General features: G+C 35.8%; 1 protein-coding gene across 2 annotated transcripts in view; it reads right to left on the bottom strand.

The window, feature by feature from the left end:
- Window positions 1–19,965, bottom strand: part of HBS1L (HBS1 like translational GTPase) — an 84,917-nt gene extending 64,952 nt beyond the window's left edge. The window contains exons 1-5 of one of the 2 annotated variants that reach the window (XM_047758231.1): window positions 19,747–19,965; window positions 16,378–16,443; window positions 9,759–9,887; window positions 5,682–5,876; window positions 2,036–4,224 (exon numbers count right to left, since the gene is read on the bottom strand). In XM_047758231.1, coding sequence (XP_047614187.1) covers window positions 2,753–4,224; window positions 5,682–5,876; window positions 9,759–9,887; window positions 16,378–16,443; window positions 19,747–19,789 — 1,905 coding nt within the window. In that variant the 5' untranslated portion in view covers window positions 19,790–19,965 and the 3' untranslated portion in view covers window positions 2,036–2,752. Of the gene's footprint in view, window positions 1–2,035; window positions 4,225–5,681; window positions 5,877–9,758; window positions 9,888–16,377; window positions 16,444–19,746 lie in introns of those variants that run through there. The other variant, XM_047758222.1, reaches the window with a different exon arrangement.

Here is a 19,965-nt window from a genome sequence, read left to right as displayed (position 1 = left end):
TTGTATTTTATATCACATTATATAATTACATTATTTCAATTCCTAAAACAACCTCTCAATGCACTTGATCATAACAGAAATAAAAATGGTTTTGCACTTCAAAACTGATATCTGAACTGGAAAATAAACCAAAAACACTTAGCATACCTGAGCTATCAAGACAGCAGTCAGTCTATAAACAGCAGCTGGAGGAGAATATGCACTTAGTGCAAGCAACTGTCGTCACTAGGAATGTATCCATAAATACAGGCACTCGTCTCTTTACCAAGGGCAATGGCCAAGGGTAGAAGGGGTCTTCTTGGTTCCACTCTCTGAATCTCAGAGACTGTGACACTTCCTTAATTAATGGGGCAAATGCATGTCACGTACATGCCTGACAGACCAGTAGTCATGACAATGGAAACAGGGAGACTTTTTAAAAACTGTTACCTTTCCTATCATCCTATAATATAGAATATTTCCCCCCCCAAAAAAATCTCATAAATAGTAGTTATAATCCTGATCAGCCAGCCAACAAAGGGAGATCTAGTTCACTCTACAAGATCTACCATGTGGCTCAAAAATTAGCTTTTTAATAGAAGAAGGTAAAATAACAGTAAAATTGTTCAACTTCGATATGGATTAAATATGTATTTGTGGATTCATGTGCAAAGGGACCACCTGTGCAGCATTTAATCTATCGGCAATTACCGTGAGGTCCAAACAAATAATTGGAATACATTTCTCTTCTAAATTAGAGACTGCCTATACCATATAAATGTAGTTGATGAGTCTCAGACTAATAGTTCAAAACTACTAAAATGTTTTAGTAAGGTGCGAAACTAATAAACAAAATCAATATTGGATAATTCAAACTTTAAAACTGATCATAAAACACAACTTGCGATTTATGTGATCTAAGTATCAATACTATATGCACTGAAATGCAATAAAAACCAAAACTGAAGATATCACAAGAAAGTGTCTGGTCAAGAATAATGAAGACACGAGGCTAGCTTAAGCTTTTCCTAGCATGTGAAAACATCATTTACAGCTAAAAACATTGACATGCCATTCTGAAAATAAACAGAAATAAGAAATACAAAGATAAAATGCATAGTGAAGTAGCTATTAGAGAAAAATATTTCTTTACTGGGAAAATATAGCTATTTTATTCTCATTAAGAAATAATATTTTATATTTTTTTCCTGTAAGAAATAACTAATAATATAATAATGGCATCTTCTTATATAAAAGACCCTAATTCCTAATTAGCAATCATCCTTGGTATTCCATTTACTAGAAAATATAAATTATCAAGAGTTCAAATTGGCCAGATGTTATTCTTAGCAATAGTAATTCCTTTCATTCTACTAATTTCTTTAAGGCAGTCATTCTCAAGTAGAAGTCATCCATCAGAATCAATTGGGGACCATTTTGAACATACAGATTCACAGAGTTTCCATTGCAGTGCAGCAGAAATGAATCTGGCTAGTATCCATGAGGATATGGGTTTGATCCCTGGCCTTGCTTAGTGGGTCGGGGATCTGGCATTGCTGTGAGCTGTGGCATGGGTTGCAGATGCAGCTCTGATCCTGCGTTGCTATGGCTGTGGCATAGGCTGGGCTATAGCTCCAATGTGACCCCTAGCCTGGGAACTTCCATAAGCCATTGGTGCAGCATTAAAAGAGAAAAAAAAAAAAAAAAGAAGACGACGAAGAAAGAAAAGAAAAAAAATACACATTCCCAAGTGTCATCCCTAAGAGACTGGTTCACCACCATTATCTGGAGCAAAACCACAGTATCTGTATTTTAAAAAAATTCCCCCAGTGGTTCTGAGTGCTAGTTGAAGATGACTGCTTTAAGGCATGAATTACCTACTTGTTCTACAGACTGGAAGAGCTCTTATTTGGTCTGCCATTGCTAAAACTTTGTCATTATAGCACATAAAGCTGTAAGTATCAAAGAGTAAAACTCCACATTTCATTACTTTCAGTAAAAAAGATTAAAGAGATGTGATAAGATGTCTATTCAAAGAATATGCAACCATACTTGAAAAGACTTTCTATATATTTATTTTAAAGTGTGCATTTAGGACAAACGGTTTTGAAAATATAAAAAAATAATTTATGTATTAATCCATCTTCAATATGTACATGGTCCTTTAAAAGGATTTTCATTTTATTATCATCAAAAATGTATTTCAACAACTTCCACAGTATTCTTAAAAGTCAGGAATTTTAAGATTTTCTAATAGAAAAGTTTTAATATTCACCTGCAGAAAAATAATGACACTAGGAATGATTTCACTAATATTTTAAAATATAATACTGTTTTAGCTATGCTATGCCAAATATCATTAGAAAAATCTTCATCGCTAAACTATAATAATCCCAATTGGTGGCATTTTCATTTAAGAACAAAGCACAAAAAAAAATATTTTATAAAAGAAAATGTCTCACTGTAAAAACTTATAAAGTTGAAGGCTTTAAACAAAAATAGCTGAGGTTTGATCTCACAATATCAAGTTGCCATATGCACTCTGTAAACATATACCCATTATAGGCTATCAACCTAAACCAGTTATCACTAAAAGAATATAGTCAAAAAAAAGTTTCAGTGCAAAAGTACATATCAACTAAAGTTATCAACTGACTTAAGACAATTTTAACATAAAAATCACAACTTAAACCCCCAATATAAAGTAATCCTATAAAGACTAAATTAATTTAAAAGAAAAAGCTACAACAGTTATCAAGTTTTCCTTTTGTTACTATTCTCTAGTAAAAGCTTTCTTTTGATTAGCTTTTACAATGTCATCAGGAGATGCTGATTTGAAGTCAAATGGTGTTATTGCTATAAGAGGACTTATTTCTTTGTCCTTTACATCTTGAACTTGTCTACTATAAAGAAAAGTCTTATAGAGGTCAAGGGTGCGTCGCTTGCAGCTTTTCAATGGATAACGAAGACAAAGTGTTGAAGCAAAAGCTGAAGGTCTGGCAGCAAGGGCCTTGGTCCAAGACAGAGAAAAAGGTGATTTCCTAGTCAGAGAGCCTTTACAGTTTTTCTTATTATCCTTAGCAGAACTGGAATTTTTCCCTAACTTTGAACTTAGAACTTTAGTCCCTGACATTGGAGCAACTGATTGGTCTACAACAGGTTTTGGAACAAAATCCGGGGCTTTTATGAGGACACTAAGATCGATATTCGAATGTATTCCAGGTGACCTCATTTCAGATAAACTAAGCATACAGGAATCTTTCTTAATCTGAGAGTTGTCTATATCAATCGTTTCTGCAATCAAATCAGAAAGGGATAAATTCTCAAGGTCTCTTGTTGGAGAAGCTTTATGAAATGCCAAAGACGAGAGAGATCCTGTTAATTCTGATGTTCCAGTTGATGACTGACACCGATTTGCTAGTTGTGACAAGGGAAAGGATCCCAAACTTAGATCTGTGCAACTGGCAGATGACTGGTTACAAAGATCGGATAAAGCAAAGCATTGGCTTGGACTTTTTTCTTTGTGCTCCTGAAACAGTTCAGCTAGGTATGGATTTTCACACTGGGAAAACTGTAAGTTGTCATTTTTTAACATGCAACTCTTGGCACTTTGTTCAACTGAAGAAACACTTCCAACTTTAGTCATTTTACTAGCATTTAAATTATCAAGAGCCATACTTTCCAATGAGCTAGTTAAGAGCAAAGGATTATTTAAACTTCCTAAGCTGTTTTGTACTAGAATGTTTCGCAAATCAGGTACTGAATTATTTTGAATAAATAAAGAGTTATTAGGTGTTGAATTCTTTATCATTAAGGACTTTAAATCTGGTATTCCTTTGAATGCAGAATCATCTGGGGGAATACATTCAGAAGCCTGAGGTCTTAATAAATCAGCATCTAGACTCTTTGAAAGCAGACTCTCCAATCTATCTGTGGATGATAATCTGACTGATGGCTGACTTTTATTATAAGAATCTCTTGGCATATCACCAATTAGGTCAGCTAGTGACAGCTCTTTTGTTAACTTACATGATTCTAGTTTCTTTTCACTTTTAGGTCTGTCAAGTTTTTTTTTTTTATGGAGCAAATAGTGATTTGGTACAATCGAGGAATTTTGATATCCATGTTTTGCTACTGGGCCAGAAAAATCATAGGGTTTGCTACTGCAATCCAAATGGTTTGCAGGTTGAGGACAAAAGCTTTGAACATTATCAGCTGGAATTTCAGAGGAAGATAATAAGACTCCTTACCTTACAAGAGCCATTAATTTTCAGATGAATAGGTTGACATATGCAGAAGACAGTCACAGCAACCAAAAGGAAACATGAAATGAGGCATTTAATTACTAAATGTTTCTCTTGATTATGACATGAATAAAGTGATACTTGATCATTATTTAATAAAAAGTGAACATTCTAAAAAACAGTAGTAAAGGATTTTACCTTCCTTTAACCATCTTAAGTGACCTTCATACTTTGTTCACTGATATACATAAAAGTAATTACCAAGTTAGCTAATGTTCTAATTTTCACAAATTTTATAATGTGAGGTTTTCAGATACCTAATTAGTCAGGACTGTCTCAAATTCAAGACATTGAAAAACCAATGGAAAGAATTAGGTTCATCTTCTGCATTTTTAATGTATTAAATAAAAATAAACAAATTATACCCTATAATTTCTACCATGACCTGGGATGAATTCTTAAATGACAAATTATAGATTCATTCTCATATTATTGGTAAGCTAAAAAAAGTGCATCCCACCCCCCAAAAAATAAAAATATAATTTTTAAAAACTTAAATAAAACGTTTATTTCACAGTAAAAGACAACATACAATTTCATTGTGACAAAAATCTACTCTGTAGGTTATAGGAAGTTATCAACCCAGTTAACAAATCATCTTGCTCCTACTGACAGATATCACAACATTTAATATAACTGGTTCCCTTCTCATATGGACTAAGATCTAAATTTAAGCCCAAATTCTAAAAACTTAAAATTAAAGATCTGGCTATGAAATGTAAGAGTCATAGAATTATGATACTTATATTCAAATAAAACTCAATTATATTCACAAAATGTTATAAGCATAAAGGGATTCTATCTCCTGACACATTAGAGTTAAAAAAAAAAACACCAATAATTAAAAAGATCTGTAAGATACTAGTAAGAAGCAAAAAGTATTTTGTCTTGCTTTTATCTAATTTTATTTCCCTTATATTCTGTTACAAAAACAAGCAGGGAAATAATTTAAAAAAAAAAACAGGCTTTAACATAGTGCAGGCAACATAGCTACTCAGCTTAAAAATTCACAAACTGGAAGATTAATTGATAATAATCAAGAATTATATAACATGCAAAATTTTCTGCCCATCTTGCTTAATAGTGCAAGCAAATCAAAGCCTCCTTTAAAGCATTAGCTGTAATGAGTTCCTGTTGTGGCTCATCCTCATAGTGATGCGAGTTCAATCTCTGGCCTCGCTCAGTGGGTTAAGGATCTGGCGTTACCATGAGCTATGGTGTCGGTCACAGATACGGCTCGGATGCCGAGTTGCTGTGGTGTAGGCTGGGAGATGCTAATCTGATTTCACCCCAACCTAGGAACTTTCATATGCCTCAGGTGCAGCCCTGAAGAGAAGGGAAAAAAAAAAAAAAAAACATAACTATAAAACAACTAAAAGAGAACAAGTAAAAGCATACCTTTTGCTATCTTTCCTGTAGGTATTGCTGCCTCATGCTTGACTTTCAAATTCTGGATTTTATCTTTCTCCAGAACCATTGATAAAGCCTTCTGCACATCAAATTTGTTCTTCAGAACTGCTTCAATCAATATGTCATCTGGCACAGCATCTCCAAGTACCTCTCTCATGTGATCAAGGCATGAATAAAGACGAGCTAGAACAGACAGTAATAATTAAAAGCTAACTAAGCAGTGTTATGAAAGAACCTTCAATCCTCTAAACTGAAAAAAGGATTTTGAAATTATAGTAGGATGCTCAATTCTCATTTTTCCTTGGCAAAAAATTACAATGATTATATTTTTATCCACAAATCCCTTAACAGAGGGACAATTTCAATAATTAAGATATCACTCTAGGAAGTTCCCTGCTGGTTTAGTGGTTAGGATTCAGTACTTCCACTACTGTGACCCAGGTTCAATCCTTGGTCTGGGAACTGAGATCTCACATCAAGCTACTATACACTGCAGCCAAAACAAAAAACAAAAAAAAAACAAACCACTAAAAAAATATATCCAAAGTAATACTGACTAATGCTTGAAAAAACTGTAAACTGATGTTCATAGCAACGCCATTCACAATAGCCAAGATATAGAAACAACCTAAATGTCCATCAACAGAGGAATGGATAAAGATGTGGTACATATACACAATGGAATACTACTCAGCTGTAAAAAAAAGAAAGAAAGAATGCCATCTTCAGCAACATGGATCAACCTAGAGATTATCATATAGAGTGAAGTCAGAAAAAAAAAAAAGACAAATGCCACATGATATCACCTACACATGGAATCTAAAATATAGCACAAATAAACCTACAAATAAATCTACAAAACAGAAACAGACTCTTAGACATAGAGAACAGATTGCTAGTTACAATCTCCTGGGATAGACCATAGAGGAAAAGCATATTAAAAAAGAACGTGTGCATGTGTTTGTGTGTATACACACTGTTTTGTACAGTAGAGACTGACACAACACTATAAATCAACTATAATTTAAAAAAGGAAAAAGTGTAAATTGTATACTCTACTATCTATTTCAGTCAATGATGATTATTAGGTCTACACTGATGATTTTTTACATGTGTAGAAAGGGAGGGTTAATTATAAAAATATTTCTAACTTGTCAGGGAACCCAGTTAATCACTAACTATATTTCTTAAACCTCTTGCATTACTACCTCAAGTTTTCTTTTAGGCTAACTTCAGTTCTCCCAGGCCAAATAAAATCATCTTTACAATGCTTTAAAAATGGGCAAGATAACCTGATATAAAATGTCATAAAAATAAGGAAGTCCAGTAGATTAAGAGGAGAATGGACAGTCATTTTAAACATAAAAAATTTAAATATGGAAGTGTAAAATCTGTAAGGATTTTTATTTCCTGATGACTGCATTATCACAAAAACTACTGATAATATTCACTAATGATGTTAGTTCCACAAAAGCAAAAGCTTTATATCCCTAGATCCTAAAATAGTATCTGGCACCTAGAGGCCACTGAATAAATATAGATGAATATATTAATTTATATTTGTATAGAACTTGACAATTTTCAAAATACTTATAAGACATACATAATATATAAAATATCTTTTTAGAAAAGACAAAATAAATAAAAATTAAAAAAAGGAGTTCCCCTGTGGCACAGTGGTTAACGAATCTGACCAGGAACCATGAGGTTGCGGGTTCAGTCCCTGGCCTTGCTCAGTGGGATGAGGATCCGGCATTGCCACGAGCTGTGGTGCAGGTCACCGACATGGCTCGGATCTGGCGTTGCTGTGGCCCTGGCGTAGGCTGGCGGCTGCAGCTCTGATTAGACCCCTAGCCTGAGAACTTCCTTAACACCACGAGTGTGGCCCTAGAAAAGACAAAATACATAAATAAAAATAAAAATAAATAAAATATCTTTTGTAATCCTCATTTTGTAATATGAGGCAATTTTTAAGTCATAAAGATGACTAATCATGGCAATACTAAGTTTAGCAGTAATCAAAACAGAAGTCAGGTTTTCACACTCCCTAATCCATGAAAGCAGGTCACAGAATGCACTTTACATTACATTTTACATGCTTATATACTGAACAAGGAATCTACTGGCAATATTGCTCCCCTTTTTAGTTATTAAAAATAAATTCCTCAAATATTTGGGTAATTCTGCTTTGCCTGAATCTAATACTAATTTTAAGCTAGTAAAATGAACTTAAAAAATTACAACAACAACAACAAAAGACAAAAAAAAAAAAGGAGTTCCCGTCGTGGCGCAGTGGTTAACGAATCCGACTAGGAACCATGAGGTTGCGGGTTCGGTCCCTGCCCTTGCTCAGTGGGTTAATGATCCGGCGTTGCAGTGAGCTGTGGTGTAGGTTGCAGACGCGGCTCGGATCCCGCGTTGCTGTGGCTCTGGCATAGGCCGGTGGCTACAGCTCCGATTCAACCCCTAGCCTGGGAACCTCCATATGCCGCGGGAGCGGCCCAAGGAATAGCAACAGCAACAATAACAACAACAAAAGACAAAAAAAAAATTATAACTATTTTATAAATACATGAATAACTAAAACTGGAACAGAATACTTAGTATATAGCTAGCATCAGGACCTCTTCTAGTTAATTACAGCAACTGTTATCTACACATACACAAAGAGTAGAGATATGGAGTCAGACTGTCTTCGCTCCTAATGCCACTTATTAGCTGCTAAAACTTCAGCCAAGTTATTTCTGTATGTCTCATTTTCCCCCTCTGTAAAATGAGAACAAGAGCCAGCCTACCTCATAAGGTTGTTATGAAGATTAAATATGCTAATACCTAAACCACACTTAGAACAATACCTGAAAAGCAGTCCGTAGAGGGTAGCTGTAATCATTATTAATCTTATCATGCAATTACTTACATATGTCAGGTGGGAATGATAATTTCATTCTCAAACCTAACTCTGAATTGCATACTCCTTAATCATTCTGAGGCACAGCAGAAAAAGTCTAAGACTCCTACTTTATTCCTACCCTCTTGCCCCACAATGACAATGATAATACATCCTTTAAAAATACAAAGACTACTGAGGTTATACTGCAGCTCCTCTACAAACTTGTCCAGACTGTCAAATGTCTTTACAGACTTAATAAAGAATTTTTTTAATTCTCTATCTACTGTTTCCCTTTCTGCTTTCTAATTTTGTATATTTGTGCTTTCCATTTCCCTTGATTTGGTTAGCAACTGATATATATATTACTGATTTTACTCAAAGATCAGCTCTCAAATTCAGATACTTCCTCTTTCTGGGTACAAATTGTTATAAATTTTCAATTTAAAAACATTTATAGAACAAATGCACACTCCAGAGAAAGGGTAAATCAGCTCAGTCTGCTCATTACCAACAAATGGCATTACTGTTATTTATACCTGGCGATTTTAGTTCTGCTACACTATTCATTAATCTATAGCTTGAGTAGTATGCTTGAAACAATGTCATATTTGAAATTTATTTATAAAAGACAAAAGCCAAAATACAAAATATCTTTGTTAAAACATTTAAGAGAACTAAAAACAAGCAAACAGAACCAATGTTATTACCATTTTCGAGTTCTATCTTTAAACTTAATTTACATATCTATGGCCATTCAGGATGCTTGTATAATGTTACTTTGGATTTTAAAAAAATTCTATGAAAACCAGACTTTTGGAAGCTTTGGAAAGAAATGAGCTTCTGTAATCTAACCATAATCTCTACACAGAGCTTATTAAACAATATATATTGCTAAAAGAAAACAATCGGTGAAGTTTCTCTCCTAAGGAGATTTCAATCAAAAATTCCAGTTACTAATTAACAGCCATACAATCAATTTTTCAACCATACAGTTAACCACACTCCTCACAAAATATGCAAATTTTCCCTGAAGATATAATATAATTAAAGTTTGTAGCATCACTACACATAATCATTATTATAAACAATAAAATTGATAAGATTGACAAATTCTAATAAACTGATCATTAATCATTCTCAAATAAGAAACACAGATACACTACTTTTTACTATACCTTGATCAATTCCACTTAGCTGATGGTCCAAAAGAGAATTGGAGGATTCTTTCAAATCTTCATAATCATATTCTTCTACAGGTTCAACAACTGAAGGTTTGTCACGTCGTGAGTAAATAAACTGAGCAGCTAGAATATAAAATGATTGAAGAATGCTGTAATACAGCCCTTAAACTCTTTTTTTTACAACAGTTAAAATAAAAATTAAAGATTCTGACCTACCTACCTGTATAGTCATTTGCCCACATTCTATAACAGACAAAAACAAAAGCAGACAAAATATATGATACCCCAAATTCTGCTCAGATGTCCTCATTAACCATTCACTATCCTCTTATAATTGTCTTCCTTCCTTCTTCCTAACTCCAAAAGCATTCCACTGAACTTACTTTGTTCAAAACTTGCAAAAATTATCTTTCCTAATATCTCATCCTTGCCTACTACTACTCCATCTTTCCTGAAATTTTCTCTTCTTTGACACAAATATTTTAAACCTCATATCAAATGTGCTCATTTGTGTAATTAAGAAAAACTGAAATATAGACTAATTTTCCTTCTCTAAGAACTACTAATTTTGTCTGAACCCAGGAGGTGACCAAAATCATAGGCCTTAACTTTAAAACAACTTACACTTTCAATCATACACTGACACTGTATATTAGTGTCATATACCTAACTGACCTTTAGAGTCTGTGCTACTCTGCAGTATTAGGCAGTGTCATCACTCAATATATAATTGGGCATTATATATTTCATTAACAGGTAGAAAGACAAAATATCAAAGTGCGAAGGAGAAAATCACCACGATTTTTTTTATACTTTTGGAATCCTGGTGCTTTTTTTATTAAGGAAGAGAGAATAAAACATTTGCAAAGTATTCACTCCTCCACATCAACTGGATGCCTACAGAACTCATTTCCTGGAGAACATGCTCAATCGTGAAAGAATAAAATTAAAGAACTGATAAAAACAGTAATACAGTACTCTAAAGGCAAGGTGTTATCAGGAATTTTACAGTACCTAGCTTTCTGGAAAAGCACATAACATGCACGTGTATTGCTCAGCATTCCCACAGCAGGAAAAACATCCTATTTTACAGATTTTCTTTTTTTTTTTTTCAGATTTTGATCACTTTTTTCCCATTAAAATCTCAGAATGGGAGTTCCCGTCGTGGCACAGTGGTTAACGAATCCGACTAGGAACCATGAGGTTGCGGGTTCGGTCCCTGCCCTTGCTCAGTGGGTTAACGATCTGGCGTTGCCGTGAGCTGTGGTGTAGGTTGCAGACGCGGCTCGGATCCCGCGTTGCTGTGGCTCTGGCGTAGGCCAGTGGCTACAGCTCCCATTCGACCCCTAGCCTGGGAACCTCCATATGCTGCGGGAGCGGCCCAAAGAAATAGCAAAAAGACAAAAATAAATAAATAAATAAATAAATAAAATCTCAGAATGAGGGATGTGTCATCAAATGGCATCTTAATATTGTGTAATACTTAGCTGATTTTTTTTTTTTTAAGCATTACATCAAATAACAATTTGTCTTACAATTTGGGGCATTTTAGATACAATAAAAGTGTGGTGGTACCAAAAAATGAAAACCAGGTTATTTTGTGCCTAAAGATTTTCAAATCACTTTTCTGGCTTTAATACTTAGCCTAAAGGTAACAAATACACTTTCCCAACTTCTCATAGCTCTAAACTGTGAGGAAAAACCTAAGATAAATCAAAAAGTAAGTGAGGCAAGAAATCAGATACTTCTGTTGACCATTTTCACCTAGGAAATACTGATAGGGAAAAGCTTATAAAAGGCCAAGCTTCAGGAGTTCCCGTTGTGGCGCAGTGGTTAACGAATCCGACTAGGAACCATGAGGTTGGGGGTTCAGTCCCTGCCCTTGCTCAGTGGGTTAACGATCTGGCGTTGCCGTGAGCTGTGGTGTAGGTTGCAGACCCGGCTCGGATCCCGCGTTGCTGTGGCTCTGGCATAGGCCGGTGGCTACAGCTCCGATTTGACCCCTAGCCTGGGAACCTCCATATGCCGCGGGAGCGGCGCAAGAAATAGCAACAACAACAACAACAAAAAAAGGCCCAGCTTCTCTATCTCCAAGGATCTATTCTTCCTGGTGATTCTTCTCACCCTCTCCCACTACACTGTGGCCATTGTCTTGGAAGTAAATAATATCTGGTTTTGCTGCAGAGTGGGGAGGGAAGGTGGGTAGGAAAAATTCCCCAGGGAAAGAAAAAAGCTAATAGGGAAAAAAGAAATAGTCCAGATCTTTGAACTGGAAATGACAGCCCAAAAGGCAAGAAACTTGATGTTTAAAAAAAAAAAAAAAAAGAGAAAAGCAATGGAGAGGAAAGGATAAATATAAAATGCTCTCCTAAAAATTTAAATCACGAAACTCTGATAGAAATGCTTTCTGAAAAATTAGATACCCACAGTGACTTTAAAAATTTAAAGCATTTTGACAAAAATAAAAATTCAGGGAATCAAAACCTGACTCCTGAAACTGCCTAAGAGTGTTTCCTAAACATCTTAAAATAAAAATCATGTGAGGCATTCATTAAAGATACAGGTTTCTAGGCTTCTTCCCCTAGAGATTCTGGTTAAATGGTAACGGATTGGGGCAGGGAAACCATATTTTTACAATGACTCCCAGCTGACTGGTATCATCAGAAAAAGTAGAAAGTAGAAAGGCTCCCCTTTCATCTTTCCCAGCAATAGCTCACTTTGTAGAACATCATCAGCTACCTTCCCAAAATAAGACCCCCTTCGGCAAAAACCTTCCTAGGCAAAAACCTTCAATAGGCTGACATTACACACCTAAAACTAAAAACTGCCTCCTCCAATTTGGCTCCTAGTTCCTTTCCTAGCCCTCTTTCCTGATGCAACTGGATAAATCCTGTAAATCTAAACACAACTCACTTAGAGGCCATTGCTCAGCCACAATTGTTTCCTCTCTCTAGAATGCCATTTATTCCCAAATTTATCAGTCTCAATTCTACCTCCTTTCAGAAGCCTTTCCAGACCGCTTCAGGCAGGATTCTTTCTTTACTTTCCATATTGCTGTTTGAACAGAACTTTTAACAAGCTGACTTTATGCCAAGCTAACCGTTAAGTTCATTTAGAATAGGGTTTTCCCCTCAAATATGAATTTTTGTTGAAATTTCCTGGATGTAGAATTAATAGAGGGCAGGGAAGGACTGGGAGCTTGGGATGGCATATGCACACTATGATTTATGGAAGAGATGGTCAACAGGCACCTGCTGTATAGCAGAGGGAACGCCACTCACTGTTCTGTGACAACCAATATGGAAATGGATATGTGCACTGAGTCACTTTGCTATACAGAAGAAATAGCACAGCAGTGTAAATCAACTATACTTTAATAAAAATTTTTTTAGGGAGTTCCTGTTGTGGCACAGTGGTTAACGAATCCGACTAGGAACTATGAGGTTGCTGGTTCCATCCCTGGCCTTGCTCAGTGGGTTAAGGATCCGGCGTTGCTGTGAGCTGTGGTGTAGGTCGAAGAGGCAGCTTGGATCCTCCGTTGCTGTGACTCTGGCGTAGGCCGGTGGCTACAGCTATGATTCGACCCCTAGCCTGGGAACCTCCATATGCTGCGGGAAGCGGCCCCAGAAAAGGCAAAAATAGACAACAACAACAAAAAACATTTTTTTTAAAGAATTAAAAAAAAAAAAAACAGGGTTTTCCTTACATGAATTAAGGATGCTCTTAATTAATTAATTGATGCTCTTCAGAGTCGGAATGGACTAAATAAGGAAAACTACTGTTAAAGCAATCAATCCTACAAGGAGGCCATGAGACTGAAGTGGCTCTAACGCCTCCATTGCAAAGGGAAAACCAATCCAGAGTCAATTCCTGTAAAGTCCTCAGAAAAGAACTAACCACAAAAGCCAACTAAACTCTCCCAAATAATTTAGTGGCTTAAGCTATTACCAATCAAATAGTTTCTTTGCTTAGCTTCAGGTCTTCTCTATAAAAACCTTGCCCCAGCTCCTAAACACTTCCAATTTGGAGCTGCCTGATTCGAACTGATGTTTACTCAAATAAACTCTTCAAAGTTTTAATATGCCTCAGCTCATTTTTTAACACTTCTAATTGTATTAGTTGAGACAAGATTTATAATCGTTTAAATAGTTTTATACATAGACTCTTTTTGCTATCCCTAGCTCTCTAATGTATGTTCCATATTCAGTATCAATATTTCTAAAGGAAGGGAAAAAAAGCTATAACATTAAGAAATCTTCATTCCATCAGGAAAATTATGCTTAGGAGATTAAAAAAATGAAGATTTTAGAGAGAAATTTCTATTAATTGGTAAAGTCACTCACTTGTCACAATTCATTAGACTGCAATTTTGATCACCTCTTAAACGACATTAGCTGCTGCTTTCAGAACAGAAAATATCCTAAAACTATTCATTTTTTAATTGAAAATCACTTGGAGAAATATAACTAAAGTGGAAAAGTAAGTTTCTGATCTGATATTACTGCTACATTATGCATGTTTTGGAAAATATAGAAATCCAAAACCACATGCTTTCATTAAAAATACCAGTTTGTACAGAAGAAACTCAAAACAATTTAACCATCTCCTGCTTTGACAAAGTCAGCTGATATCCTGGTACATACAAAGGTAACTCTCAAAGAGTCAGATTGTCCTGAATATTAACCACATATAAGACACATATCAAGAGCTATGAGGATAAACCATGACCTCATGAAAGCTAGGTCATAAAAGCAATTCTCAGAAAAACACCTTCAGAATACCTGACCTTATGGACTGCTAGCTCATTACTCAAGATTAAGAATGATTTAATTAGATAAGCCTAGATAAACAAATGCATTAACCTGCAATACTAAGATGTCTTTCAGCAGTCCCTCTCCCTATGAAGGTTTCCTTGTACAAGCCATCATCAACCAATTTCCAAGTCCAGGAGACCTTAGTTTCTGTAATTATCTCTTTGAATCTCTTTCCAAATCTAGTGCTATCAGCCCCTACCCTAAATAATCAGTTCTCAAAAGAAGCATCAGCATATACCCCAGCAAGCTTGTCAGAACAGCAGCTGTGCTAAATAACTGGTGCAATTTCTATCTCTTAACAAAACTCTGACTGACAACAGTGTAATAATAAAGAAAGAGAAAAAAACACTAGTCAGGGTAAATGAGAAAAGTACACATAAAGAACTAGATGAATTCAGAGTAATTAAGTAACTGGAAAAAAGATGACAGGAAGAAGAGAGGTGCTAAGACAACTACTTGAGCACCTATGCCTTTATAAAGAAATTCTGAAAAGTCAGAGGGGGAAGTTCCCCACTGGCCTAGCAGTTAAGGATCTGGCACTGTCACTGCTGTGGCATAGGTTGGATCCCTCACCTGGGAACTTCCTCATACCACCGAGGCAGTCAAAATGAAAAAAAAAAAAAAATCAGAAGGGACATATTTGGTCTTCAGAGACTAAGAGTAGGATTAAAGCAGATACAGGTTTACAGAACAGCTCAGCAGACTATAAGGTATTAAAGACAGGGCAGATTTTGATGGAAATTTTATTTACTATATTAAACCTTTAAACTTGTGGAAAATGAGTTCTGTGAATTTTATTTATATTGTGCATAACTGTATTTAGTTATACCTGCTTCTGTGGCATCATAAAACTCAGAGCATTTTAACCAACTGTTTATAGAGCAGGCTAAAATTTAGAAGTAAACATACTGTCAGGGAAATTAGAGAAAAGTCTGCATCAAAGACTCTGTCTTTGCCATAAAGGACATAGGAATGTTTTCTATATGGTGGCAAAGAAGAACTCTTTCAGCAAATGAGACAGAAGATACAGATCTGATGTGGAGGAACTGAACGCTAAATCACTGCACAGTTCCATTACAAGTATGAACTACATGGATTTATTTATTTACCAAACTGTTTAACGGTAGATAAACTAAAGAACTAAAGTACTGTTTGAAGGAAAGTCTATGCATAGCACTTCAATACATTCTTAGGGACACAATTAATTTATTTGTTTGTTTGTTTGTTTTAAGTGCTACAGATGCAGCACACTGAAGTTCCTAGACTAGGAGTCGAATCCAAGCTATAGCTGCCACCTACACCACAGCCACAGACCCAACCCATTTCTGCAACCTATACCACCACTGGCAGCAAAGCCAGATCCTTAACCCACTGAGCAAGGCCAGGAATCAAACTGGCATCCTCATGGATACCAGTCAGGTTTGTTTCCGCTTAGCCTCAACACGAACTCCAGGGATATAAAATTAACTGCTGTCTGCCTTCAAAAGTTTTAGACTGTCATTATTGCCTAAATTACCATTTTAGTCAAGTTAGATTAATTCACGCATGTAAAGAATATTGGAAAACCATAGTTTTTAGAGTTTTCTTTAAATTGTTTAAAGCTAAATGATAAAATCAAAACTTTAAATTCTATTCATAAGGAAATTATATACCTTTAAAAGTTAAAATACAATTATTTTTCTAAATGGTACAAAATATTATAGTCTTCTGCAACATGCTGGTCCTAGAATGACAATAACACTTACTTAATATTTTTAAATACCCAAATAGTGAAAATCAAATTATTTTTAAAAATTCACCTGTTGATGGCGAAATACAATAATCATCCTCTACAGACTGGCCATAGAGATCATCATCTTCAAAATCTAAAATAAAAATACAACAGATAAATTTACTCAAGTTTTTTTCATATTCTTAGTTATTAATGAGAAAGCATCTCAATTCTCTCCAAAATAAGTTGTTCATCTAAATTAAAGAAACCTGAACTGTCTACTTTTCAAAAAAATGCTAAAAATTTTACCCAAAGGAGATACTTTACTTTCTATATTTATAAAGACATATATGTTTTTAGGTTTTTAAGCCAAATGAGTTTTAGGAGGTTTTCCCAAGTTTTCATTTCACGTGATCGAAGAATAATCCTGTAGATCACGTACTTGAATTGTCTTTCCTGTATTGACAAAAATCTGAAATAAGACATTCAGCCATTTTTTTACCAAGTGCCTTTTCTAACCACAGCATTTATTTTCCATACAACTGACTGGCACAGGGTACACAATCAGACCATGAAAGCAGTTTTCCTTCATGTAGAGCTATATAATCTATGTATATGTCAATATATGTCAATATAAAAGCCAGCTTATCCTAAACTCCCTTACTCTGCTCTAACCAACTGGCCTTTTTTCCTACTGACTAGAATATGCTATTGGCCTAGATTTTCCTAAGGCTGTTTCCGTCTCCAGCTAAAGTTCCAGCTCAAATGTCAGGTATTTGCAGAAGTCCTCCCAGATCACTCCAGGTAAAGCAGCAAGTCCCCCTGCACAAGCCCCTCTCTAGATATTCCTCCAACTGAATGTCTTCAAAGCACCATAGCCGGCTGGTTCACTCCATTAGACTATAAGCTCCTTCAGGGTAAGACTGTCTATCCAACTATCCGACATATGTTTGGTATGAATTAATACTTGTTTTATCATAAATTAATGAATCAAACAATCTATAACTAAAAACCCACAAGGAACATAAATATATTTATTTGAATAATACTAACACTGTGCCAGGGACTATTAGAGACATATGGGGTGAGGGGGTGACAGGCACATTCCCAGATCGCTACAAACCTAAAATCTAACAAGGAACACCGACAAGAAAACAGGCAATCACAAAACCACATGACAAGTGTCTAACATATGAGAAATACATATGAACAAGAAGAGAATTGGGATTGGGGTGGCTAGGAAAAGATCCCCAGGAATATACTTAAACCAACTCCAAAAGATAGTTGGCTAATTTCTGACAGTATTCATGTAGCAGTAGCAAGAACAGCATGTTCACAGGCTGAAACCAAATAATTATGGCCAAGAAAAATTAGATAAATGCTACTATTGGATAAAAAGGTATAACATTCAATAAATTATTATCACAATCCTAAGTTAACAAAAATTTATTAGCAAATAAATGAGAAACCATTCACAAAAAATATATTTAGATATTAAAGACAACAAAAATCTCTTTTGAGTCAGTTTTTCAATACTGAAATTGACCCTAAAAGTGTCACAATATCAAAAGTTAAGAAATTATTTTCTAGGATTTCTGTAAAATGGTTCTTCAACAATATTTTGGAGTATTTACTGCACATAAAGCAATGTGCCAGCTAATGGAGTAAATATAAAGTATGGGCTCTGCCTTCCTGATACTTATATTAATTAGGAGGTGAAGCAGTCATGTAAAGTACTACCCATATTACAAAGAACAAAATGAGAGTTAAATAGAGGAACCAACAGGTTTTGGAGAACAAAATCTCAGTAATTAAGTTATATTACTTTCAAGAATTTGAAAATTACTGACAGAAGGGAAAGCTTAACTGGGGAGAGGAGAAATAAATGGTACACTTAAAATAAGTAGAACTTTTATAAGCAGGAAAAGGGGACAAACCAACTACGCTATAGGAACAGCTTGATTATGATGTCATCAGCTGTTCCAGAGAAATGTGACAACCTGATCTCCTTCAAACCAAGCACCTCTCCTTTAAGGAAAGAAATCCTGCTTAAACTCTGACAACTCAATCTGAACAGCACTCTCACTTAAATAGCTCCCACCACACTCTGTGAGTACATTTTGCAGCATTTCGTAATCATCTGTTATTTGTGTATCTCCCTTAAACTCCCTCAAACATGATGCTGTTGATCCCCAAAAGTCAAAGAGAACTCTAAGCACTCAATTAATGTTGACTGAGGAAATGATAAATATCTATTAAAGAAATGAATAAGTAATAATGGGGCTAATTCATGTCTTTTACAACATATTTGCAAAAATATCTCCCAGGCTAAAATCATTTCTCAGGTAACAATGGTTCACACGCAATACTTAACATCCACTGAACACCAGGAAACTAACATGCGCTGGGCTGACTGGATCACTGTATCCAAATGTAGCACAGGGTGTTAGCTGCCTCTCACTATGATTAGTGCACTCTGATGTTCTAGAATAATCTGCTACTAGTATCAGTAACAACCATTAGTATATACTAAACACATTTTATGCTCTGCACTTTACAAAGTGATAGGTATTTCTTTTGTATTCAATCCATATGTTTACAGTTTGTATGATGCTTGGTGATGCTTATAATTATCCACTGCAGAGAAGTTGTGCTTGTCCCAAACGAATTCTCTTTTTAAACTCCTAGACAACCTTCACATATTTTTTCTTTTGTTTCACCTTTAAAATCATTAAGTTCTTTTCGAAGCCCCCTTTCTTTTAGTACTGCTTACTGGTTTTTTTCCCCAAAAAAATACATGTTGAGCATGACCAATCAAGAACTAAGTACACACCTCAACATCATCCGATCAACTTACTCTTTGGGCCTTTTTAATATGTGTTTTCAACCATCTCCTAAGTTTCCAATTTAATTTGAAAAGCATAGAAAATAAGCTAATCTGCTAACTCAAGCCAGGTTTTGCACTAAATATCTATGAACAAACACACAAGATTTATCATGTAAATCTAACAGTTACAGCTGAACGGTTGAATGTAAGCATTAAGTCAATCCATGTTTTACAAATAAGAATGTTTCACGGGCATTTTTGAAAGGAGAGAGGGGGAGAGGAGCCTGAAGTAGTAAAGTGTGCAGCCGACCTGGGAGGAAACAATGGGAGAGATGATCATGCTTACGTGCCTTAAGTATCACCACAACCTCGTCGAATGTCCTTCCCATATGACGCCCTGCAGCACCTCCCCCGCCTTACATAAAAATCAATCCCAAAGGGCAAAAATCACGACATAAAACTATGCCATCTGCTGACACTCAAACGTCCAGTTATTGTCTACAAATTAGCCCCCTCTGAACCCCAGCCTGGTTCCAATAACGAGAAACAAACATACCAAGTAGGTGCCAACCCGCTGCGATCCCAGCTGGAACGGTTAAAGTGCCATCCCGGCATGACCTCGCCACCTACCTTCATCGTAGTTATAGCCTCGGACATTCCGATGCCGGGCCATGACGGCAGAGAGGGCGTTTGCCACAGCCCCTTACAAAATACCCGCTCAGATACCGACAAGGCGCAGACTGCGGCCTGGAGAACACCTATACGCCATCTTGGCTTCCGGCCGGCCTCAGCGCTGAGCGTCTGCGCACGCGCAACGTCTTATCCGTGTACGGCAACCTCTCAGGGTCA

The sequence above is a fragment of the Phacochoerus africanus genome, chromosome 2 (assembly GCF_016906955.1).
Source record: "Phacochoerus africanus isolate WHEZ1 chromosome 2, ROS_Pafr_v1, whole genome shotgun sequence".
Lineage (NCBI taxonomy): Eukaryota > Metazoa > Chordata > Mammalia > Artiodactyla > Suidae > Phacochoerus > Phacochoerus africanus.
The sequence above is the reverse complement of the archived record's forward strand: the minus strand, read 5'-3'. Positions and strand labels throughout refer to the sequence as shown.